The sequence below is a fragment of the Mytilus californianus genome, unplaced genomic scaffold (genome assembly GCF_021869535.1).
Source record: "Mytilus californianus isolate M0D057914Y unplaced genomic scaffold, xbMytCali1.0.p SCAF_10, whole genome shotgun sequence".
Lineage (NCBI taxonomy): Eukaryota > Metazoa > Mollusca > Bivalvia > Mytilida > Mytilidae > Mytilus > Mytilus californianus.
In genome coordinates this window covers 65,836,688-65,864,575 of record NW_026262582.1, presented here as the reverse complement: position 1 = coordinate 65,864,575, position 27,888 = coordinate 65,836,688, and the positions used below count along the sequence as shown (strand labels likewise).

Below are 27,888 nucleotides of genomic sequence, written 5' to 3'. Positions count from 1 at the left end.
GTTTATTTTTTTCCGATTTTATACTGACATTTTCTTCAAACCAGAATTAGACACGTCATAGCGAGCCCGTCGTGTTCTAAGCAAATAAATGAATGTCACCATGTTTGATACATACTGAAAAAGTCTTAATTCCTCGCTGAAAAAAGCCATTTTCTGAATAGTCTAAATTTCCAAGTTTGAATTTTCGATTTCAACAGAGACTAAATTCATAGATTAGAACCGTAATAAGATTTCTCGCCGATATATTTACCTTTAAATTATGATGAACTATCAATTATAAAACTTTGGAACAGCACAAAGTGTTCAAATCTAGAAAAAAAATAATTTAACCCGTCAGAATAAAGGATATTATAAAACTACAGAACATCAGAGCACAAAGAAATCAAAACCAGAAAAATTGGACTTGACCCGTCGGAATGAATGATCTACATAGTAAAACTAAGGCACAAAGTAGCCAAAACCAGAAAAAAAAAGTGTCCTTGATCTGTATGACCGGAGGACTTTCACGATTTGTGAATGTTATTGACGACTTTTTAAGCTAAACTATTATGTGAACTATTGCAATAACTGTGTGTCGTTGTCTATCTACACTTCTTTTAATACTCAAAAACCATTTTCAAACATAAAAGCAAAACACACGATTACACCATATTTCATTCTTGTTTCGGTTACCAAGGAAATACAGTACAATTTAGATGCTGAACTTGAACATGTTAAATTCACAAGTTTTGAACTTGCAACAATTATAGTCTTCATAAAAAACTGAGTGTGTAACAATACCACAATAAAAGGGGATCCTTCAAAATTCAGATCTAGAAGCAATGTTACGGGCACATTTGTTCTATATTAAGAGTCAACTTACAAACTTATTAAATATTTTTTCAAGAGGCCTCTAATCTTAGGTTCAGCCCAAAAAGGAATATACCCAAACAAACAATCTCTAAGGTAAGTGTAACAAGAGGGAAGTCAATAAACCCTGAAAGAATCAAACGACCGACTATATAAACTACCAGAACAAATGAAAAACAACTGTCATATTCATGACACAGTACAGATATTTTGAACAGAAGATGGTGGGTTAAAACTGGATACCTCCCAACTTGTATCACAGTTGTTTAAAGTTTCGTTATATTGACACAACTGGGTGACCAAAAAGATATAATTTGTTAACATGGTTAACATAACAATAATTTTGATCCGGCAGCCACCTGGGTAAACAAGCAGTATAGATATACAACACAACTGACTTAAAAATTCATACAAACATACAAATAAATCTGACAAAGACGCCGACAAAAATGTTTTTGTAGTTGATCGTACTTAAAGTCGATAGTAAAACATAATGACATATCGTTTTCCAATAAATTACAAATTAGGTAAAATGATAAAAAAACTATTTAAATTCTCTAGCCCGCACCCACATCAAGAATGCACAGCCTAAAATATTCCAAAAGCTGGATGCACGAATACCGAGCAACATTAAGAGTCAAAGAACAAAGAGGAACATAACAGTAAAAGACACATAAAGGAAAACCTGTAAAGTTGATAAAAGGATATACTACGTCAGAAGATAGAATCAACAAACAGCGATGTCAAAACACATCTAGATGAGCGATTTACAGCTTTAATGTAAAACACGTGGCATTAAGAAATAGGAACAAAGACTGGTAGGTTCGGATTATAAATAACGGTTTTTCAGAAATAAAAGCAAAGACTGGAGAAAACTTCGGTCCAACATTATTGTCAATTAGCGCTAACCTCAGTTTAACTTTTTTGATTCGAGCGTCACTGATGAGTCTTTTGTAGACTTTAACATGTTTAACATGTTTAATCCGATTTTGTTATACGTGTTCAAGACAAAACAGTCAACACATTCATGCCTGAACATAAAAAAGGTGTAGCCAACTTTCTCTTTTTGGTGACATTGTTTCCAATTTTTATGATTTGTTCCCAACAAAATGTTGCAGGAAGCAGGGATGCAAATTAATGCTTTAAAAAGATCAATCTTTTATCTTACTGTGGATTTAAAAAAAAATTAAGATGCTTTTCATCAAGTACAATCACACAGGCACATTATATACCGATTGTTGACCTGCAATCATTTCAGATCAAGTGATAAAATCTGTTTTCGATTTAAGTAAGAAAACAATTAATAATGCTTGACAATTTGCTTTTGACGATGAATATTTAAAAATAATTTAATAAAAAGGCTTTTCTCGGTACTCATTGTACTCTTAGACAAAAATGTACATAGGTTTGTTCTAATTGAACGAGTTGTTTTAAGTTCATGTTATAATATTTTTCGTCCGGTTCATGTGCACATTTCATACACAACAACAACTTTAGATTTAGAATGAACAGGATCATGAGGATGCAGTCTTTGAAAATACAAATTATTAACAAATGATAAAAAAATCAGCCATTATACGTATTCTTTGTCAATAAAAAAAAACAAAAAAAAAACAACAAATTATTTTCTTGACCTTTACGTTAAAAGTTTACACTATTCATACGGTAATCTTGTTGTTAAACTCTTAAAGGCAAATTGTGAAAATGCAATTCCCTTACACCTTTACCTTTAAGTATGTATGTGTATGTATACACCTTTACAGTAATTGCACAAACTGTTATCCCAAAAAGCATGCCCTATATGATCGCGAAAATTGGATTGCCGCAGCAGTACAAAAAATATACACTTTACCAGTGCGGCCACAGTTGACTTCGAATTACAATTTTATAATTCGGAAAGCTAAATATAAATTAAAACAATACAAAGCAAGGACTCACGCCACCAACCAAAAAGACCCAGACTGTAAAATATGTTTCAACGTCGAATCTGAAGTCTTGCAGGCAGATTAAGCACGAGTGCACGTCGATGACATATCACAATCATGATGGATTTGTATTTACTGAACATGCACACTACTAGACAACTTCCATGTTGCAACAGTCCGCATTTCACTATTCTAACAAATGATGGCTTCAAGCAATTCAACAACCTTTTGTGCTTTTTATCCAACAACGCATGCTTAATGAGGAAGCATTAGATATCATTTGTATTTTCGAAATCACTTATCAATTGCTACTAAACGTCCAGCATATATTACGTATTTCATGCATCTTCTTGAAAATAGTACGATTGTGTGCGTAACATCGACTAATTAGAATTATCACTAGATCTGTACTTGCATGAGATGCATGATGGGTGCAATATGTGGAAACAGAGCAGTTTATTCTTTCGGAAAACCGGAGTTCCCCGGGTTTATGGTGGAGTTCGTGTTGTTCAATCTTCAGTTTCTATCTAGCATTTTGTAGACGTGTACGTCTTTTCGTCGTTTATACGTTTATTACCAAGGCGTTGTAAGTTTTTCTACTTTTAAGTTTGAATCACCTTTTGACATATTATGTCTCTTTTTAAAATTGATTCACGTAAGAAAATATTATACCTCAAACAATTACATGGAACTATGTTCAATCATTGTGACATGTGTGATGCGTTGTACATCGTTTATTGATCATAAATGGAATTTCACTGTGCTTCATTACGTTCTTCTTAAATTCAAAAAAATCCTAACTAATATTTCCTTTTTTATATCACTAGATGGTACATAACTTTTAAAAAGCCACTTACAGGGATGAAACTTCATCATGAATCAACTGTATGATAACAAATGATTAGATACATACTAAATCGAAGAGCCAATTTATAAACAATATAAAATAGGACGCAAAAGTCACCAACCTTATGTTACCGTACGGGATTTAACAATTAAAAATACCAATACCGCATGGCAAGCTATAAAAAGTCCTGATATTAATAAACTAATGTTAAAAATGTCCATCGTGAAAATAAACGGCAAGATTCATGTACTAAGTATTACACCAAAAAATTGGAATATACAGCAACAAAAAGTAAAATAACAGAAATAACGAACTCCAAGGAAAATTCAAAACGAAAAGTCCCTTAACAAATGGCAAAATCAAAAGCTCAAACACATCAAACCAATGGAAAACATCTGTCATATTCCTGATATTGGTACAGCGTCACTACCAACTAAACCAAAATCATGAATCTAAGACTAAAACATCAACGGCAACCACTGGATTGCAGGGTCTAGTCTTGGACAGGTAGATACATATTGTTACCAGGTTAGACATGTATGCGGGGGTACAAACATTCCTTTAACATGGGATAGTGGTGGCACAGCACAACATAAGAATAAACTATCAAAATCATTTGAAACGGGCTTTACTCGTTAGATCGGTACACTACATAAAAAAAGTATACAAAAACACTAAAGACATGAAATACAAATCTGAGAGTACTCGCAGATACTGTTAATTAATTCCGCGTCACTAACAACTAATACAAAATCATGAATCTACGACTAAAAAATCAATCAGTCTACAACTAATGGATTTGATGTCAAGACGCCATCAACAGTCAGAGAAAAAACATGATCATGTGTGACACCAAAATTGTAAATATCTACATAATGAGCGCATGCTTATAGCTGTATATCAATATTATGATCCCGCCAATGTAATACGGTTACAACAACGATATACAGAGAGGCATACAGGACCTTGTTCGCTCTAAATAAAACCCAACACAAGTTGTATGTCACAAATGAGCATTTAATATAAAATGCTAATATCAAACAAGAGAACACATGTACAATATGATATAAAAAAACAAATTTAAAAAAAAATATCAAAAATATCAAAATTATTCATGTAACCAATATGGTAAAACCATGCATATGACTAGACTGTAAATAGTGATTGATTCATCTGATATAATTAGAGCGAAGGTGGGGCATAAAAAGCGCCCGCAAACATGGATATAGAAATAACTAGACTGTCAAATACTGATTAATTCATGTAATTACCAACAACATGAGACAAACAATCAAAACAAAACACAAATTTACACCTTTTCAAATAAAACAGTTTTGGTATAAAAGGAGGGAGGTAGGGGAGGAAAACGGAAAATCGACGAATTATTTTTTTCTTGGGATAAAATTTCACTTCTTTGTTTCCTAAATGAAGGTGTTGTCCGAAAGGAAACATTTCATTGGTCGATCGGCTATCAATCTAAACAAAAGGGACCTGGTAAAACAATAGCAACAATCCTGGCAGTATTGAGGGACCATAAATCATTTATGCTCAACATAATTACCTTTATGATCCCGCCAATGTAATACGGGTTCAACAAGGATATACAGAGAGGCATACAGGAGCTAGTTCGCTCTAAATAAAACCCAACACAAGTTGTATGTCGAAAATGAGCATTTAATATAGAATGCCAATATCAAACAAGAGAACACATGTACAATTTGATATAAAAAACAAATTATATAAAATATCAAAAATATCAAAATTATTCATGTAACCAATATGGTAAAACCATGCATATGACTAGACTGTAAATAGTGATTGGTTCATCTGTTATTATTAGAGCGAAGGTGGGGCATAAAAAGCGCCTATAAAGCTGTTTGAATTTAAACGTCTTAACATGAAAATTCAAACAGCTGCCCCAACCGATGTATGCCTCTGATAATATATAAGAATAACCCAGTTTCTATGAACAACTATGATAAAAAGAAAGAAATACTAAAGACTATAAACTATTGTTAACAAAACAAAAATATTTCTACACCATCTTCCTAGCAACAAATTTTTGCCATGCAACGTCTTACAACAATGTGCATATAAATCATGATAATGGTGAAACATAGTCTTAAAAAAAGATGCAACTGTCAACCGTAGAACTAATGAACGGATTTGGGCTGTGTCTTTTAATAAACAACGGTATGGAATACCAGGACGGCATAATTAATATTAACATCCAGCACTGTGAATAATAATACACTTTACAATGCTGTTGTAAGAGAAGTGTAGACCAATGTCTTTTATATATAAGTCTACTCCTTATAAAACTTCAATGCAATATATTCATCCGATTCTGTTCAAAGGTGTTCTAGCACAAGTTCAAATTTCGTAAAGCAAGCAATGTGTATCCTTGCAATGCATCCAGTATAAAACTTCAGCATGCCGATTTTAAAAGTCTATCCAACAGGTAGAAACGTACATTTTAAATTCCCAAACTGTTGTTGCTGTCCGTAATCGTGTTTCCTTTTATAGCGGACAAACATTTAGTTCTTACAGATTGTTTAACAGGTAAGACATCATATATTGAGTCTTATTAAGTGTGTACAACAGCAGAGTACTTTCTAAAACTATGATACTTTTCCATGTGCAATGTCTTTTTTTATTGTTCCAATTCAAGACTACAGAATAATCCACAGCTTTTCCACGAACAACATCAAATGTCACCATTCCATACACAAATGTATCCTCTCATTGCAGACTAACTAACATAATGTAACTAGAAAGCTACACTCTTTCACTAAAAAGAGAAAATAATACTGTAACATGTGTAACATTAACAATGCAAGTCACTATATAAATGATGTATTTTCACACATTAAATGCAAAAACTTTGAATAAAGCAAATCCCAAGCCGCCTCAGACAGTCTTGAGAGAAAAAAAAATAATACAAAAATGAATGTACAAGCTATCTAAGCCTAAGTACGTCTCATATCTTTATTAAACTTAATACAATTAAAAGATAACCGACTTTGTACGGTTATGAAAAGATTTCTAAACCATCAGAAGGCAAGGCAACAATGGCACCCGAATACATGTATATCTGTTGTAAGAATCAGAATGCCCGATTCTTTGAATCAGGAATACCTAACATGTGTACTGTTGTAGCAGCACCAATACGAAAACTGTGCGACTTGTAAAACTTTGTATCATACTTAGCAGACGAAAGCGCCAATGTTAAGATATTACAAATTTCAGATTTTTAAATAGGTCTTGTATTTCTGTAGCAAACAAAAGAGGGCCTGCTGCTTTTCTCCGTAATTTTAAAAATTCTCTCATTTTCTTTACAGGATGAAAGTCAGGTTCAACTTGAGTCTGTAACTGAACAGGCTGTTTAGACAAATTATGTTTAAAGTTGGACATCTTTAAAATTAAATACGGATTTCCAGAACCAAAATTTTTAAATGTCAGATTTTCCAAATAAATCAAATTATGATTTTCTTGTTTCTTCCTAATCGTTATCTCTTCTATACGAAGGAAAGCATGAAATGCCATTAAAACATCAACGAAAACATTTTATTTTTGATAGAAAGATCTACAGACAAATGGTAATGCCCTGATAATGTCACGGAGAACAGAAAGAGTAATAGGGCGCCTCACATCAGGAGCTGCTGATAAACGCTTAGCACCACACATCATTTTTTTTATTAAAAAATTTGAACACAAATCCTGATGACGATTGATTTTGAAATTGTAAGATAATGCACCAAAGTAAGTACTTATAGTGTTTTGTGACTTTCCATCCTCATAAGAAGATGCAATTCATGTGAGCAATTAAATAGAGTATGATATCGAAAAACTTTACTCAAAAAAGAATGAAATACTCTCAAAGCATTACCATACACTTTTTTTGGTAGAAGGTGCAATAGCAGCGTCTATCAGCAGGCTTGAAGTGTTTAACAAACTTCTAGTAACCCTGTTAGAAACGTGTCCATAAAAGGGGCCAGTCTGTGAAACTCCTGAATACGAAAACGTGAAAGCAGATCCGGTAGAATATTATGTGCTCCAGGAATGTGTTCGGCACGCATTAATATGTTCAATTGCATGCATGTCAGAACAAGTCGCCTCACTAATTTCATAACCATAGGCTCTCTTGAGGTTTGTTTATTGACAATCCATACCACTACCTGATTATCAGAATGGAATAACAAGCAAGAATTATAAATAAATGACCCCAGACTTCAACTGCAAGCACAATGGGAAAGAGCTCTTTAAACGTAATTGTGCACTCATTGAGAGAATCTGACCAGCGCATATAAAACCAATGCGACTTGAAAATAACACCATATCCAATAGCTCCAGCTGCGTCTGTGTAAAGGTGCAATTTAACAGATGACATCAACACATAGTCGAGCATCAATGCCTTTCCATTGAAGTAATTAATAAACATATACCAAGCTAATAGGTCTAAGCGATTTTCTTTAGTAAGCCTGATATAGTGGTGAGGCCTGGAGATATACTTTGTCAAATCTATCAATCGCATTCAAAAGGCTCGCCCTGGAACAACAACACAGCACGCAAAATTAAACAGACCAATTAATGACTGAAGCGCACGTAAAGTAACCCTTTTTCGAACTTTCATAGCCTGCAAAGCAGCCTCAATTTTTCTAATTTTATCATCTGGTAACCTTGCTTACATGAGAACAGAATCCAATTCAATACCTAAGAATACCAGACAAGTACAGTAATATTCAGTTTTTTCATCCTTAATCATGTTAATTGGAACTCCGAATGTTTTACAGAGATTTAAAAACAATCTTAAACTTTCCCCACAAACATTACTGTTTGCAGGACCTACAAAAAGAAAATCATCTAAAATATGAATCATATCCTGATATTTAGCCTGTTTTGGGCTATCCATTGCAAAACTTTTGAACATTTTTCAAAAATAGAACAAGAACTACCAATTGCTAAACAACGGTTAAGATAAAACTGATTCTTCCAATTCATACATAATAATTCATAGTCCAAATAATTAACAGGAATATTTCTATATGCACTATCAATATCGCACTTGGCGAGATTACAATTACGACCGAGTAATACTATCAGCCGGACAGCATCATCTACTGCAACATATGAAACACTTTTAGATTCACCAGGAATATGATCCTTTACAGAATGAATCGAGGGATAAGACAAGCGGTGTATCAATTTAAATTGACCTTCCTCCTTTTTAAGAACTACTCCGATAGGAGAAACCTGTAAATTTTTAAACGGAATTTCCGAGAAAGGATCAGCAATTCTACCAAGACTAACTTCCTTTGACAGTTTTTTGTTTATCTACAACATCTGGGAGTTGACAAGCTGACTGTAATTATTTGACATCATTTGTTCCCGAGGCACCCCTCGTAACCTAGATGAACACATTTCTCAAACCCAGATACCAAATAATTTGCATCCTGACTAGGATATCCCATAAGTAAAAATTTTAAAGTTTTAGAGCAAATAGGAGTGACAACCGATTTCCAAGTATGACTTAAGTGAGTTTCATAATTACTTGTTCCTGGGATCGGGCTTGGGTGTTGAATGGTGTTGTTGTTTTGACGGAGCAACTCGTTTGGCACATCTGATAATAGAGGATTGCCTTTACATCCTCAGCAACGATGGGCAAATTTGCAAACTTTGATGCAACAAAATCCATCTTTATTATAGTTCCAACACACCCCTTTTGGCAACGTTTCGTTCGTTGAAAACCCTTTTTGTCTTTTGGAGGAATTCCACTGACGGTTCCCAAAAGGGACGAAAAGGACGACATCCCTGGGGACTCCCCTGTTGGGGCATTGTTGCTATAATATAGAATTCCATGTTTAAACTATGCCATGGCACTCCTCTTATTTGTCTGTCCATATGGACTTGCTGATCATATGTCAGCCAAGCATTGTTACTTGACTGCGTGGAAGCCAAATCCCTAACAAGTTCTGCATGCTTAGCCAAGTAAGCAGTGGACTCTGGGAATTTTTCACTATAAATTGCCATAAATCTTAAAAAAGCTGTTGTCCACTGTTCAATAGATGAAATAATAAACCTAGGCCTGTTAGGAACCAGTGACATGGTTGAATTCCCAGACACTTGAAACTGCAAGCCATTTTTCTTGGAATTTGCTAAACAATTTTGTGGTAACAATAAAGAAAGATCAATATATTTATCTTGTCAAATTTTTTGTTTAATGCCTGGGTCTACCATTGCTGCTATAGGAGTAGATAACGAATTAGTTACAGGCAGATCTACTTGCCACTCATGTTCTGTGTCATCCATCTCCACCCCTTCTTGCTCACCAATTTCAGAAATATGATCCTCTTGCTCAACAGCAGGGATTTCCTCTACTGGCTCCCTTCTATGCATCGACTGGATAACGGACTCAGTAATCCTGGCTATTAAAGCCTCTTCTGCTTCAGAGGAAAAAGGGGATGGAGACTCCGTTCTCTGGGCTTTATTCTTGCCTTTTCTAGATTGTCCAGGATTTGTTTTAGGAATGGCTACTTTCTAAAATATATATCTAAAAATAAATTTCTAACAATACATATAAACAAAATATATGAAGTAACCATATAGCTGTAATGCTATAACAGTAATATTACCAACTGCTTCAGCATATGCTAATTGAAAGGCCATTCTCACTAATAAATGACAAAAACTAGCATCCTAAATGTAAATAACAAAAATATGCATATTTCGTTGATAGATGTCTTGCCTACAGAATACTCACAACTACAGTGTCAATCAAATCGTCATACACAAACTTCCAATCTAAATGAAAATTGGACACAGTATTAACAGCAGCCCAACACATAGGGCATTAAAACAGCAGCCCAATACATTGGGCACATACAGCATTAAAACAGCAACCCAATACATAGGGCATTAAACAGCACACTAATGCATAGGGCATTAAAACAGCTACCCTATACATAGGATATTATAACAGCAGCCCCAAACATAGAGCATTAAAACAAAAGTCCAACAAATAGGGCATATCAACAGAAGCCCAACTAATTGGGCACGGTTCATTATTTCAGCCCAACCATAAGGGCGAAATATTTTCACAGGTTTTTTTTTATTTTTTTTTATTTTTCTATTTTTCATTTATTTGTTTATTTATTTTTATTTTGTTTATACCACCGCCTTTATATAAATAAAGGCAACAGTAGTATACCGGTGTTCAAAAGTCGTAAATCGATTGAGGGAAAACAAGTCCGGGTTACAAACTAAAACAGAGGGAAACACATCAACTATAAGAGGAAAACAAAGGAACAACAGGAACACTGAAGTGCAACAAAAACAAACGCCAGCATACATAGAAACGAACTATTTGATAACAACTGCCATATTCTTGACTTGGTACAGGACATTTTAAGATAAAACGGTGGGTTCAACCTGGTTTAATTGCTAGCCAAACCTCCCGCTTTATGACAATGTTAAAAAAAATATCGCTAAAATGACAACACTACGTGACAGAAATACAGCACAAACACACGCAAGAACATTCATTACAGAGAAACGCACAAACAAATAATATAATAGGCGACCCAACCTGCAAACCGCAGAACAGCAACGAACATATCCCATCAACGACAAACACCACAGGACATCACAAACAATGACGCTTACGTAACTGACATGCAATCTCGAACTTTATACAATTATTTTCACAATACTCCTCCAAACAATTGTCATGACAATGATGGTATTAAACGGCAATTTTATAATTATTTGAACTACAAACGATGAGACATAACACATTATCCAACCGAAACCATCAACAATAAATACATGAATATAACTTGTCATATCAAGTAAATACATTTAACTCTTACGAGCTGTAACCACTGCAGCCCGAATACTATTGTAATATTTTGGGTAGCATGTATTCATGTTCAAATGTACCCCATCATTTCAAAATGCAAACTGTTTACTTTTTTCTGGCCAAAAACCAGAATGTTTCCAGAAGGACACATTGTCCATTCTGTTTTCTCTAAAATCATGAAAATAGTGCGGTAAGAATGAGTTTAGTTCATCACAACTTTTATTAAACCACTTAATGTCCACCTTAGATCTTATTCTTTTTTGAGGGGACAAACGGTGCAATATTTGACAGAATATACATTTTTTAACTTCTAAACATAAGCGCTTTACAGAGCTTCACATATTCTAAACCAATTTTTTTAATTTTTTCCAGATTACCCCCTGGGTAACCCCTCAGTAAAATATGCTCTCTCGATTTATCTGAATCTAGATTCATGCTAACGGAACGATGTTTACTAACTTTAATAAAAGATTTAAATCTAGATATAAATGAATGACCTAATATAAGCGTTTTAACGACCATTCTTTCCAGTGATATAAATTAATAAATACACTGGTTCAAAAACACGCCGTGGATCTAGGTCAGCACAACAGAACAAAGTAAATTATTTAAATTTTGTAAACAACATGAACAACGAACGAAGATGTATATCTATAAATAGCTTTAGCTTCAATGATATAACTTTTAAACAGTATTTGAGATTTTTGATTACAAACCACTTCTCAAAACAAGAGATAATCGTCGAATTAAAATTTTCTTGGAATAAAATTTCTCTTCTTTGTTTCCTAAATGAAGGTGTTGTGTAAAGGGAGACTTTTCATTGGTCGATCGGCTATCGATCTAAACAAAAGGAAACTGGTAAAACAATAACAACAATCCTGGCAGTATTGAGGGACCATAAGTTCATTTCTGCTCAACATAAATACCTATATATTGTTGTGTTTTTATTCATTGATAATAAAAGTAATATTTGTACCGATAGAAACAAAATTCAAACATCTAATTACAAAGTTAAACAAGTAACCTTCTAGAATTAAAAGTAGGATGTTATAAACCGTTTCTAATTAGTTTTTTACAGCCAAATTTCCAAACCAAATCTGTGTATCAATGGAGGAATATAGTAAAGTTTTGAAGTTATTGATGGTATCAAAATGCATGACTCAATAATTACCCAGTTAAACATAGATAACTTTCATTAAAGTCTTAACATTAATACAGACATATACACAGCGAACGAATTGGGATATCTAAACCATGTAAGATGGTACACAAAATAAATCAACGTCCAGTAAAAGGAAATTTAACAATTTGGATCGAAAAAAAAGTCCTTTTTGTCGTAAAGTTTTTGTAGAGTTTCGTTGATAACTATTTACACCTCTGGGTCGATGCCACTGCTGGGGGACGTTTTGTCCCCGAGGGTATCACCAGCCCAGTAGTCAGCACTTCGGTGTTGACATGAATATCAATTATATGGTCATTTTTATAAATTTCCCGTTACAAAACTTTAAATTTTTCGAAAAACTAGGGATTTTCTTATCCCATGAAAAGATTACCTTAGCCGTATCTGGCACAACTTTTTGGAATTTTGGGTCCTCAATGCTCTTCAACTTTGTACTTGTTTGGCTTTATAACTATTTTGATCTGAGCGTCACTGATGAGTCTTATGTAGACGAAACGCGCGTCTGGCGTATTAAATTATAATCCTGGTACCTTCGATAACTATTCCCGTGTGAAACTGATATAATCAAAAGTGTAGCGTAAATGAATATAAATGACAAAACTGTCAACCAATGTAAAAAGACCACAACAAGCACGTTATCGATCGTAAACATTGAAATAATTGTTAGAGCATAACTGATTACAACGAAGCTATTAAATCAAGAGTTCTAAGTGGTGAAGTTGAAATCATCCCTTCGATAATTGTACGGACGCCATCACTAATTCGTTGACCGGTATAAAATATCTGTTTCACAGATGACGACGGATATGTTTCAATTGTCGTAACCACAATCCCGTCCTCTTCCCCCGAATTTGACCTGCTGGATTAGACTATCACCGGGATTGTACTTACATCAGCAACAAGATTAATACCACATGCAGTACAGGAACTGCATACTGCATACCCTTCCAGAGATCCTGAAATCACCCCTGTTTCTGATGTGGTTCATGTTGCTCAGTCTTTAGTTTGATATGTTGTGTCTTGTGTACTGTTGTTTGTCTGTTGATCTTTTTCTTTTTTAGTAATGGGGTTGTCAGTCTATTTTCAACTTATAAGTTTGAATGTATCTTTGGTATCTCTCTTTACATAAACTTAACCTATAGAAGACTTGGTAGATTGTTGATTTATTGATAATAACTTTCTATTGGTACGTAATAAAGCAGGGAAACATTATGCATTACGTTTAGTGGTATTTTCCTAAGAAACGATCAAGCAGGATTGAAATAATTAAGCTGCAGTTAGTTACTTTATCACTAATTTTTCAGAGAAAATCTATCAATCCATCGATTTTCAAACAATATGACTTATCTTATTAAATGACAACAGGAGTTATAGTTTGTGAACCAGCAGTAGCAAATTATCTCCCTCATGTCAAGCAAAAATAATATAAAACATTTATGTGTGGACGGTAAGTAAAATGAGCTTCAATTTGACAAATGAAGTAACTTTGGTAAATATTGCTAATTATCTCCTTATTCACTTTAAAAATGTAACACGATAGGGTATATATAGTATACGTTTGAAATCAGTATTAGATCAACTAAAAACTGACACAATAAAGGTTTGGTTAAACCGAACAATAATGTTCTACATTGAAAGACATTCTATTGTTCTCAGGACAGTCGGTTATTAATATTATAGTTTGTATTTGTCTTTATTTGTAGAGAACAAAGCTAAAATGTCAATTTTGATTTACATTTGTTTACATTAACTATACATTCAATCCATTTTTGGCAAGAATTGTTGCATAGTTTAAAAAAATTGACAATGCCGGGAACATTACCACAAACGAGATGACTTCAACTTTCAAATGATGAACTTTTCATTTTAATGAAGTAACATTATAGCAATGTCTGCATATGGAGTATATTTCTTACAGTTGATACACAGCTTTCGTTTCCGATCATGATTTGCTTGATAAAAGGTTGATGATTACAAGGAAGGTAAAGATGATTTCATCCATTCGAACTTTGATGGAATATCTGTGCCACAGATAACCATTGACATGTTCCAATTGTTGTGGCCGCAATCCCGATATGTTTTACACAATTATGATATCAACGAACGATACTTTTTATCGAATGTGTACTTACAATGAGCACGTGTGTCATCTGTAGATTAGGATTAACTTACCGTTCCGTAGACTGTTGTTTGTTTTTTTGTTGTTTTTCGGGTTTTTTTTTTCATCTTTATATCTTCAACGTATTTGTAAGTTCCCTTTCACTAGTATCAATATTTCAGTCTGAAACGGTCAATTTGGTATGATCAAGTCTTAATCGACTGAATTTACCACAAGAGAAAAACCTCAAGACTTTTTCAGACTTTCAGACGCCGTTCTAATCGATATTCATATGAATAAGGTAATTCAGTCCGTTCAGGCATGTCAAGATTAACAAGACGGAATGTTCTAGCGAGCAAATAAAATCTGTTAAAACGGTTTCAGACAAAATCAGACCATGAATACAAAATTACATTAAGATGTTGTCAGACCGTGTTCAGTCGTATTCAGATTTTAACAATTTGGATACAAAACGGGTAAAACTTTCCCGGTGTGTATCAGGGGTTGCTCCCCTTTGAAAATAAAATCGAAAACTAGAAGATGACGTTCTTTTATCTCTTAGTTTTTTTTAAAACCTATTTCATATAGATTCCTTTAATCCTTAAACCTTTTTCTTCTAGTATGTAATTATTAGATATTTTTTGGGGTACTTTTAAATAAATAATAAATTCAATTGTTTTACTGGTTCTTGTTCAATGTAATACGGCTTCGCAAAGTGAAGTCATTTTAAAACACCTAATTATGGTTGCAAAAATATCAATTGATGATCGAAGATTATTTATATTGTTAATTTCTTTTAAAAGTGAATTACACTGTTGTGTGTGTTAGTGTGTTTAAATACACGGGCGTTGAAAAAGGTAGCGAACTCGACGTAAAACTTATTTATAACTTTTCAATTTGTTTGCTTTGGTCATGCTTGCTGATTATTTATTACAAGTTAACCTATCCATTTTTTTTGGGGGGGTCTGTAAAACGGATAGTGTTACAAACTTAAACACTTGAACAAAAAAGTTCTTCAACAACTTTTGGCCCTCAATAAATTTTTAACCTTTAAATATTTAGGTTTCATAGTTACATTAGTAAATCGTTAGGAGAAAAACAAAACGCACTTGCTGATGTGGTAGCCTCCGAGGGGTTTCGATTGATTAGTGAGGCACGTTATTTTTGCCGCTGAAGCCAACCTAGACATGCTAGATGTGATAATGTCTATCTTATTTGCTTTAGAAATAGAACAAACCCGTGAGTACGATATACACTATAACCATTTATTTTGTAGTCAATGTAGCCTCCGAGGGGTTTCGATTGATTAGTGAGGCACGTCATTTTTGCCGCTGAAGCCAACTTAGACATGCTAAATGTGATAATGTCTAATTTATTTATTTTAGAAATAGAACAAACCCGTGAGTACGATATACACTGTATATTTTGTAGTCAATGTAGTTTTATCGATGCTGGTCCTTTTGTAGCAGAATTAAATTACTGTACCTTTAATAGTTAGGGGTTTTGGTTGAAGAAGTGTTTAAATATCCTTAAAAGAGAGGCGAAAGATACCGAAGGGACATTCAAACTCATAAGTCGAAAATAAACTGACAACGCCATGGCTAAAAAAGAAAAAGATCAGCAGACAAACAATAGTACACAACACACAACATAGAAAACTAGACTGAGCAACACGAACCCTATCAAACACTGGGGGTGATCTAAGGTGCTCCGGAAGTGTAAGCAGATTCTGATCCACATGTGGCACATGTTGTGTTGCTCATGTTAGTACAAACCCGGTAATAAGTCTAATTCGGCAGGTCACATTCGGGAATGGGGGACGGGATTGTAATTACGACATTAAGAACATATCCGCTATCATCTGTGAAACGGATATTCCGTAACGGTCATCCAACTCGTGATGGCGTCCGTAACATTTACGAAGGGATGATTTCAACTTCACCACTTGGAACTTTTGGTTTAATAGCTTCCTTGTGAACAGCAAACCTCTATCAAGGAAATCAAGACAGGAAATACAAGCCCTGGAGTATCGTATCAACTGGGAGTTATATACTCCGTATGCAGGCGCTGCTGGAATGTTGCTACATTATCATGGAAAGTTCACAATTGGGAAGCTGAAATCATCTCATTGTCATAAAGTTTTGTTTTCAACCGACCCTCATTGTCAACTTCTAGTTGTAAGTCAAGATATGAGGCAGACTTAACTGTATCTTTTATTGTAACAACAATAAATAAACATCATACCACATCTCCTTATTTCAGTCATTTTTCAAAGAATGCTAAAATTTTAACAATTATTATAAGGTCCAGTGAAAAATTTGGAAAATGAGAGGAAATCATATGTGAGGTGAATATAAAGTGCATGCATGGCCACAAGTATTGTAGCTCGTGCATGTTGTGATTTTTCCTAATATACTTTATGTTTATAAAACTAGAAAAAAATATTGTGGTGTCATTTCTAAAACGATTTTAATCAACTTGGTACCAATAAAAGCAGAATTGTCACAGGCTTATTTGTTTATTTGGTTATAATTTAGTTCTGGAGTTTTTTCATTTTCTGATGATTTAAACATGCAAAGTTTAATTGTTTGTTCATTAATTTGCTCTTTATTTCAACCAGATTAAATTGTAAAAAATTATCATATACATAGAAATAAATAGAGCTTAGGCATGAAAAATGAAATTGTTTCCGACCCCCTTACCATGACCTACAAATATTACCTAATTTTTGGTGTCTTCAACAATGAACTTATACTGTTACATGTAATTGCGCTATAAAATGCCAGGACATATTTTTTTCCTTGCAAAAAATCAAACCAGGAATTTACATAGATAAGATTTAGCTCTAAACGACATTTAGTTACCTATATACATGTAGGAGAATGTGGATGGGGTTTTACAGAATGGAGAATAATGGGCAAAAAATTAAAAAAAAAAAGAGAAAATGGATTAAAATAATAAAGAACAGAGAAAAATGGACCAAAATAATTAAGAAAAGAGACTAACACGGTGCTAAAATATAAAGAATAGAGTATAATGGGCAAAAAGTATACAGAACAGAGAAAAATGGCCAAAAAATTAAAGAATACAGAAATGAAGGACCCCATCCAGACCCTAATGTAGTGTGACAAACTGGATAACATGCATCAATAAAAATATATATGCCATTGGATGGGACGAATTGGTGCATCAATATCAATAGATTCACCGTATGGACCTTTGGTGAAGGGAATATATATATATGCGGTAAAAATTGTGCAGTATGCTCACCAAAATGAAACCGAGGTATTTTGTGACAACACCGGGAAAGAATATACCATTCAGGGACAAATAAACTGTAAAACCGTGGGCGTAGTATATGCAATTAACTGTGCAAAATGCGAAAAACTTATATATGTAGGACAAACGGGTGATACACTCTATCAACGGATGCTATTGAACTTTTAAAAAATACGACAAACAAAACAGACGATCCGGTAACAAAACACTTCATTCAGCATATTAATCATTCGATGAAAAATTTAAAAGTTACCGCCATAGAAAGAGTATTTGAAACAGAAATTTACAGAAAAACTACAGAAGCCTTTTGGATAAAAAAATTAAAAACTTTAGAGCCTGATTGTGTTTCTATAAATTAATTTGGAACTTGAGGTTACATGGTTACAGTAGCTTGTAAACAGGAAAAAGGGGTTAAAAACTTGATTGGTTAGCTTGCAGTGATGGTTATTATCAAAATGCAATGAAATGTATGTGAAATTTTGTCTGTATTACATCGGTGATCCGTTTATTTGGCAATCGCTAACGGCAGTCAGCAGGGTTTAAGAATATTTGTTGTTCGACCTGTTAGTCAAATGCGTTTTGTTAAAATATACTTTTTCACTTTTTTGGTCTTTTGGAAAATGTTGTTTGTGCTGTATTAAGACCCCTCTAACAAGAAATTTGTTTTGCATGCACACGTATAAAAATTGCGGTTTTTATCCAACGCAATCATAGGTTTGAACGTTGTTTTCAATTTAGACTTGTTTATATTTTTTCGTTTAGGCTTGTATTATATTTGCCTTCGGGTTTATATGATCCGTTCATCCTATTTTGACTCCTCAAAATTCAAGTAAATAACTTACTATTATTAAAAGAAATACTTAATGTGAATTAATAGAATTGCTAACTATAATAAAAGAAATACTTAATGTGTTCTAAAAGAATTACTTACTATAATAAAAAGAAATACTTATTGTGTATTAAAAGAATTACTTATTATATATAAAAAAAGAATTACTTAAGATACATTGAAAAAATACTTGCATTTAATTACTAACTTATTACTTACAATTACATGGAATTACTAGTAATCACTCATTTTTACTTGTTTTTTTACATGATTTGAGTAAAAACAATACTTGTTTTAAGTAAAATCTAGTAATTTAATTTTTTGAGTGTGAAAATGCAAAATCTAAGTACTGCGATTCCTGTTTTCAACTGTATTGTCAAAATGGCTTTGTAGTAGAAAGTCTTGAGTATGCTTGCAACATTAGGAAAACCAGTGTCATGTTGAACAGTAAAACAAAAACCAACATTGTTTAGGCTAAACCAAAGGTACATGCATGCAACCTGTTTCGAGTCTTGGTGAGCTATAACGTTAGTTAAGGTGGTACCAAACTCCTTGACTAAAATTAATTTGGCTCGTTTAATTTCGTTAAAATTTTGACAAAATATTTACTTTGACCCTTTGACAAAAATACAAAAATTGCCAAAAACTTGAAGCACACATTGTATCGGAAAAAATTCATTAGATATATAGCACTTTGACACACACTTATTTTGATCATTCAGAAGCTTAATATTTCCTTAACAATAGAAGGTGATTAAAACGTTCAGCTAATTTTTACAGAGGTATCTCCCTGTAGTGTTATGTACCACCTTAAGTACAGGTATAGATAGTCAAATAGAAAATTCTTTGAATTTCCTATTAACAAGACGTCATAGTATACAGTAGAAGACTGTAAGATATGTTGGTAGACTAACACGAACTCGTGTGTCCGAAGTGTTCTTGGAGGGTATCAACGACATCTCTTATGACATCGGTACTTCAAAAATTTAAGTTTCTACACAAAATAAGGAGATATTGTAAGAACGTTAACGAGACAACCATCAAGCATAGGTCAAATTACGTAGAAAATAGTTCGCCGTTCGAGCAAAATTAATTCATTCCGTTTAGTCAGCTGTAAAAAGGGCCCGACATGACAAACATTCAAAAATTCAATTACAAAAACGGCCTATTTATTGCAAAATAATAAAAGAATATTGTTACCGACCGGCAAACAACAACAACTAATAAATTACAGGCTTCTGACATTGGAAAGCTGGCGCATATAGCATTTAACGGGGCTAACCAAGTTTCTTCACCGGAAATGCAATATTACGCACCATATAATTATCTGTGTTGGAAACTATCAACAAATAATCCTGCGATCTTAGCTTTTCAATCATATTGTTGAAGATGTCAAGTACGGGGGAAACCTTGTTCGATCGATTTGTTGCTTATTTGAAAGTAAATCATATCCTTTTTAAGTGAAAACAAAAGAAAATCATATCTCGCTTCATGTGTATTTTATTTAATAATTACACTGATAGAACACGTTTTATTTTTCACAAATATAACCACCATAATAGATTTCCTTATCGCACTCAATATCATAAAACTGGTATTTGTTATTGGCATACAAAAACATGCAGTCCTGTTCATCCTTAGCTGTTCCTGAAGGTTGTCCTTCAGCAAAGGCAAAATAAGTCATCTTTGTGACTTTACCATTTTTGATCCACCGCCAATCACCGTTTGGAAGATATCTGTTGATGTTCCGTCCTCCAACGTAGTAGTGAATACCTTGAAGAAATCATCATCATCATCATCATCATCATCATCATCATCATCATCATCATCATCATCATCATCATCATCATCATCATCATCATCATCATCATCATCATCATCATCATCATCATCATCATCATCATCATCATCATCATCGCTGTGTTTGAACAGGAGTTGAAACCTTAGTTTCTTAATCATTTCAAAATTATAAATGTTCGTAATTTCTGCTTAACTTTTTTCAAGTATAAACACATTGGTTACACATTGGAAAAGTCGAGGCAAGTCAAGGAATATAGCAACGCAGATGGACTGAACAGATATATATATAATATGATATATGAACTCGCAGTACCAACTGTTCTGTCAATCGTATGCGTTTCTTCTTGCATTTGTCAATATAACCTTCTAGTTGTTTTGTATGACCTTTTGATTGGATCTAAAACAAGTTTTCAGCAATGCTCACAAGTATTTTATTCAGTGTTGACTGTCTTGAATGTCATTCAATTGGTTGTACATAAATGGCAATGATGATAAAAACATGACCCGAATGAGAAATTTGTATACAACTACGTTAAACATTTCGGTTAACTCCTGTTCTTTATACTGTACATTCTATACACATTATACATTAAAACATTAGATATAAATAAAAATATTTAAGAACATGATATTACTGTACTTTAAAACTTGTTCTGAAGTTATTCTTTCCTTTTTTTAAGTAAGTTTTACATTAAGCTTGGACACCAGTGTTGCATAAACTATAAATAAATACAGATTTGTTTTAGCTTATACATACAAACGTCAGATTTAGTTAAATGTTGTCGAAGACTGTAAGATTATTTAAACAAAAACCTGTAAACAAGCTCTAACAGATATTTGTAAATTACCTGTTTTCTGCTTTTGAATAAATAAGGTCAAAGCCATGGCCTCTTCAAGGGTTTCAAAGTTAGCCAAATAAGCACCAGGGTCTGTACAGCTCGCCTGAATGAAAAGAATGAAGAACATTGAATAGTCAGATATTCTAAGGACCGATATCGGTATAATTTTTAACATGAACAATTTAGGAGAAAAACTGTAACTTATAGTTATAAAGCATACTCATCGATAGTAGTACACGTGAACATGATTTAAAATAGATATTAGTACATTATGTCAGAAGCCATACATCGTACCCGCAATATTCCTAAAGGAAATATACAGGCATTATTTTGTCGCCTAAATATGTCTCAGCATTCTGTATAAAGTATAATAATATCACATACAAGTATTCTCCCGTGTATTTGGTACAATGCTATACAATACACGCATAATCTTGTATTTTTTCCTTTTATAAAAACAAAAGCAGATCAATTAAATGAGTAACCACTGTTTTCATGAATGTCAGATCCAGTTATTAATATTGTTTGTGCCACTTGTTGAAACAGTTATAGTTGCGTGAATGTTATCAGTTTTAAGTTTATGTGTACAAATCAAGCAAAGATGTTTTACATGAATGAAACGATTTAACAGAGGTTTTATGTGTAACTATGGTTTTCTTTCAAAACTGTTACCTATTATTGACCACTATGATCGAATAAACTCGAAATGCGTATTAGGCACATCTTATTTAAAGGAAATACATTGTACAAGAAAATGAGTTTTGTTGAATGAAAGATAACATTTGTTTTAAAAAATTACAAAAAAAAAGTATATCTACATGTAAAGGTGCAATCTAGCAAATTTTGTAAACGTAGAATAACATGTAATTTATACGTACAAATGCTGCATTACCCGAAACTTTGTCATTGCTGATGAAATAACACCCGTTTCCTATCTTCTGATATGGCTTTTGACAGTTAGCTGATAAATATAATGTTTTAATCAATTTCAATAGTCAAAATATCTAGATGTTACATAGTTATAAATTATAGATGTTATATGTAGTGTAATCGTTTTACTTTAATAAGAAATTATTTCATAGAGATCAAAATTCGTAATAGTCACTTGATAAGTTTTCCGTCTGGGTAATTTTAGTCTTAATGAGAAATCCTTGACATTATTGATCACGTGATTGCTTGAAAAATACCTTGAGGTATAACGAAATTAAAGATTCTTATTTCATCGGCAACTATCGGATTATGATAACAATTGTGAATATAGATACATGTATGACAAATCTAATACATAGCATGCAATAGATTTGAGCAATGTTCACAATGCAACAACCTTTCTAATATTGCATTTTTTTCAACACGGTATTGCTACCTTAAATCATAATTCACATCGAGTGTTTGTATGGTATTTGAAAACTTAACATATTTAGGAAATGTCCTTACATTTTTCGATATCGTGTTCTTCAATATTCATGTGATAGTACGTTTGTACATCATATATACATATATTTTTGTGTTAAGTTTTAATCTGAGTGTACATATTTTCATGTCATACTATTTTGTGTACTAGTCTCTTTTTTCAGCAATCCAAGCAACGAATATGAGAAGGATTGATATTTAAAATAGTATATGAACCTTCAACATATTAATGTGCCTGTCTAAAGTCAGGAACCTAGCAATGTTTTTATTGCATTTCATTTATCTTTTGTTTGTCAGGTCAAAGTCATGCACGTTATTAAACTCGGGTCAATTTAGAAGATTGCATATTGTTGTGACATCTGTTTATTATGATGACCAACTGATCAATCTTGATATATTGTGCTGGTGTGTTGCTGTGTCATTGATGTTTATTACACAATGTTACTTTTTATCCAAACTTTGAAAAAGAATGCAATTTATATTTATCAGATACTAGTTATTATATTGCTGAAATCATCTTATCATATTTAGTCTGATCGATACGGACCTCGCCATGATGATCTAAGTCTTTTGATAATTTTATGATTTGCTGCTGTCACTATGACGTTTACCAAACCATTTCTATCTTTTCAAAATTCTATAAACATTACATTTCGAATTATTTCTTTTTATTGTTTTATTAGCAGCTTGCATGGCTTAAAAAATTTTGTTATATACAAATTAAAAATACTACAAAGTGCTGAGATATTCAATGTTTCTCAAAAAAGCAAGAAAACAGCTATTGCTCGCTGCTGGGTGAATTGCAATTGTACAAGTTTAAACATAAATAAATTATTGCAAAAAGTCATTTTTATTTTGCACAAACAAAACACTTGTTTATTTTGCGCAAGTATTTTACATTTGTCAAGTAATTTTATTTGCCAGGTTATATGAATGACAAGAGCAATTTCAATGCAAACCCCATCCAAATACGTGGCTCGTATAAGAACTTTTATGCCAATGAGAAAACTGTTCAACATAGTCCATACGACGTTGGGCTGCTTACCCCAACGTCGTATGGACTGTGTTGAATTGTTATCTCATTAGCAATCATTCACAATCTCCTTTGTTTGTATGTATCGCAATATATTGAGGTAAATTAATAAAACTTCTTATACGAGCCACGTATTTGGGAGGGGTTTACATTGAAATTGCTCTTGTCATTCATATAACCTGACAAATAAAATTACTTGACAAATGTAAAATACCTGCGCAAAAAAAAATAAGTATTTTGTTTGTGCAAAATAAAAATTAATGTTTGCAATAATTTATCTACGTTTAAACTTGTACAATTGCAATTCACCCAGCAGCGAGCAATAGCTGTTTTCTTGCTTTTTTGGTCCATGCTGAAAACATTAAATATCTTAGCACTTTGTACAGTTTTAAAATTTTGATATAACAAAAGTTATGCGTCCAAGTATGACTTTTCACAAAGAACAAAATCTGTACCACAGACGCGAAACAATTCAAACGATAGAAAAATCGGCCTGTACTCTACTCAAACAATAATTGAAAAATCAAATGTCGCAAACAACAACAGATATGATAGACAAGACTTATAGAAAATGGCGGGGTTATATAAATTGTTTGCTAGCGCTCGTCGTCCCCCGTCCGCTCCCCACTCCTTTGCTAGAAATATTCACATCCAATCATGTCTGATACAGTATTTACTGAAGTAAGATAAATGTACAAAAACACAGATCACAATCTATCGTTAAGAATTAAAATTAAGTAAGTATTTAACAAACCAGTACCTGAAGCTATGGTTTCAACCGTCGGTGTCAGCTGATTAAGTGTATTTGTATAATTTAACACCAGAGCCTGTAGGGTTTTCTCCATTGCATCAATTTTTCGGTCGCAATTCCCACTATCTGTCAAATTAATAAATAAAACTTATAACAAATGATTATTCAACGAACTTCGAGTGGGTTGGGAAAAAAAGGAAAGCATTTTGCTACGTCTTAAATGTCCTTTCAAATAGAAATAAAAGTCTGTACAAAATGCTACCAAATATCAATACATTCATAGAAATATACTACGAAACAAGCTTTTACAATTAACAGTAAACAACTTCCGGTTATCGGTCTGTTTATATTATTCTGCTCTCTTCCGAATAAGTAAAAATTCTCTGCGGCCTGTTATCTATTTCTTGCATTAAGAGATATTTCTCGTATCACATTGCACGGAAATCTGGGTTAACTTGATTGGCTTATCCATCATCATGAGACGATATTACGACATTTCCATTGGCTATTTGTTAAGTCATTGATGACTTCCAAAGGTTAAAACAATGTACATTTCGTCCATGGCAACGGACATATTTGATTTCATCATTAATATACAAAACACGCACACTTTTCACCTGAAAATCTTTTTTGGTAAACTTTTATTAGATATTCTGAAGCGTATGACAATTTTTTTTTAAATGTCAGGTGTTAAAGTTTTACACCATAATAGGACATATGACATCATACTTGTATGTGCAAAATACTGTTCGCGGAATTTTTAATTTAACTCAACTAGAGTGTTGCCCATAAGAGAAATAGGTTTAACAACTTGTGAGAATAAAATATTGTTTGATATCAACTCTCATTATTTAATTTAAAAAGTAATAATAGACTTGCCAAAACCTCGTTTTATTATTTTAATGTTCTGTTTGCCCTGACTTACCCTGAATCCTGTTCTTTTTGCCCTGACTTACCCTTAGTCCTGTTCTGTTTGCCCTGACTTACCCTTAATCCTGTTTCTGTTTGCCCTGACTTACCCTTAGTCCTGTTCTGTTTGCCCTGACTCACCCTTAATTCTGTTTCTGTTTGCCCTGACTTACTCTTAATTTTGTTCTGTTTGCCCTGACGTACCCTTAATCCTGTTCTGTTTGCCCAGACTTACCATTAATCTTGTTCGTTTTGTCCATACTGCTCACTTACCAGTAATTCTGTTTTGTATGCTGCGCTTCACCTCCTGTTGAATTACTCTCTTCAGTTGTTGCGTCACGTTTGACAAATTTAAATCAGCAAAAAGTGGCGCCTTAACATTATCCATTAAAGGAATTTGTATATTTGTATTTTCGTCAGCTTTGCAAACATGAAAAACTGTCAAAATGTACAAAAAGCAGACAATAAACATCGTGGACATGTTTGAAATCCTTGAATAACTTAACGATTAATTTTCATAACACGATACTATACATGCTATAATTAAATCTGTATATAACAGTATTCTACTTTCAAAGTGTTAACATCCGGAAAAAGTTATTACACTTTTCAAAATACAGTTAAGGCTGGACGAATATTCAACTACAGCAAAACAAAGGTGACAAAATGAAGGCAGCAGCATTAACATAACAATGGACATTTTTTTTATCTGTGCAAAATATGTTGAATCATTAAGTGTTTTTCCAATCCTTTGATCCTTTGTATCAAAACAAAGAAATGATTTCAATTGTTGAATTTCATTAAACAGTTATTAAATTATCATTTGTATAGTATATCGGTATCTGGCATAAACATACGAATATTGTTAGATTGAATGTTTCTGTTATAGCATTTTGGAAATAATCTTATATTAGCTGCAATATCTCCCTCCGAAGTTCCGACTCTTTGTCCGGAGTTTATGTTACTTCAGGTTTTTTTTGTTTTTTTTTTTTGGCTCGATCCGCTTTTACATTTATTTTCTAATTGAAGCTTTACATTGGCAGCAGACTGTTTTGTCCAGTTGGGAACCAGTTGTGTTTCATGTTCAATAATGTTATCTTTAAATTGTTTGTACCTAAACGGGATTTACAGTTAGTTATAAGTGCATAGGCACATGTTATTTCGTATCTCACATGCCCTGATATACTAATGGTGAATCTCATTCTGTGTCAAGATAGCAACATTTTGAAAAACTTAATTAAATATATTATTTAATTGGTGTTTGGTCTAAATATGAATTTGATAGTTGCCACTAAACGTTTAGTGAACGTTAAATAAAAAAATTAGTGTACAATACAAATATGTTCTAGTTCAGCAATAAGGCAAACCGAATTGATTTGAATAACGTACATATTGTAAAACATGACACACAATATGTTTATATTCCAGTTTGCTTTCATACATTTGTGAATATAAAATAAAACAAAAGCGTGTGCTGCGTACAACAACAATACCGGGTCATAATGTCAACGTTGTTAGCATTATTTTCAGAACCTGGTGCTTTAATTTTGACATAACCCATTTCGTTTGATTTTAACATGACCCATTTCGTTTAATTTTGACATGACCAATTTCGTTTAATTTTGACATGAACCATTTCGTTTAATTTTGACATGTCCCATTTCGTTCGTTAATTGCATAGTAATACTAACCTTGAAATGCAAAAAGTAACAAATCTGCAATATCCTTATGTTTTGTTCATTCTATGTATTTCTTCTCCTACAATGGGAGCAGTTTTAGGGTAAATCGAGCAACACTCGGAGGATGGAACCCTAGTCATTGTCTTTCAGTGTTTTTTATTGAATTTTTAATTAATCTAGAATGATTGTTGAAAATGAAACTCTATACACAATATAATCGTTCCTTCCATTGGATGACGTTTGAATGTCCATTACGTTAAACATGTTAAAGGAATACAAATATGGGATATTTACAAATCAAAACTATTTATATGCGTAGCTAAATGTACACCCTGTTTTGTACAGCCACTCGTTCTTATTTGCAATCTTCAATGCAGTTATACATACATATTTGGTTTTCTAAACTAGGTTTGGTTCGACTGCTCCTTAGTAAAGTCTGATTGCCATTGAGTAAAATACAAGATAAAATACCACCTTAATAGGAGATAGGAATTAACAAATATTTGGGCATTACATCATAATATACACGGCTATTTGAAAAATGTTAAGAAGACTGAAATTGATTGCATACAAATTTAGATCAATAACATGTTAATAAA

At 33.0% G+C, this 27,888-nt stretch overlaps 1 protein-coding gene and 1 pseudogene across 1 annotated transcript; both read right to left on the bottom strand.

The window, feature by feature from the left end:
- Positions 1–6,849: 6,849 nt before the first annotated feature.
- LOC127719136 (uncharacterized) lies at positions 6,850–10,017 on the bottom strand (annotated as a pseudogene).
- Positions 10,018–20,345: 10,328 nt separating this feature from the next.
- Positions 20,346–26,168, bottom strand: LOC127718997 (C-type lectin domain family 4 member E-like). Its single transcript, XM_052225091.1, has 5 exons — positions 25,884–26,168; positions 24,711–24,827; positions 22,383–22,465; positions 21,514–21,607; positions 20,346–20,638 (listed from the first exon to the last, which is right to left on the bottom strand). Exons 1-5 carry the CDS (start codon positions 26,089–26,091, stop codon positions 20,397–20,399), a joined length of 744 nt encoding a protein of 247 aa, XP_052081051.1. The 5' UTR covers positions 26,092–26,168; the 3' UTR covers positions 20,346–20,396.
- Between the last annotated feature and the right edge of the window lie 1,720 nt (positions 26,169–27,888).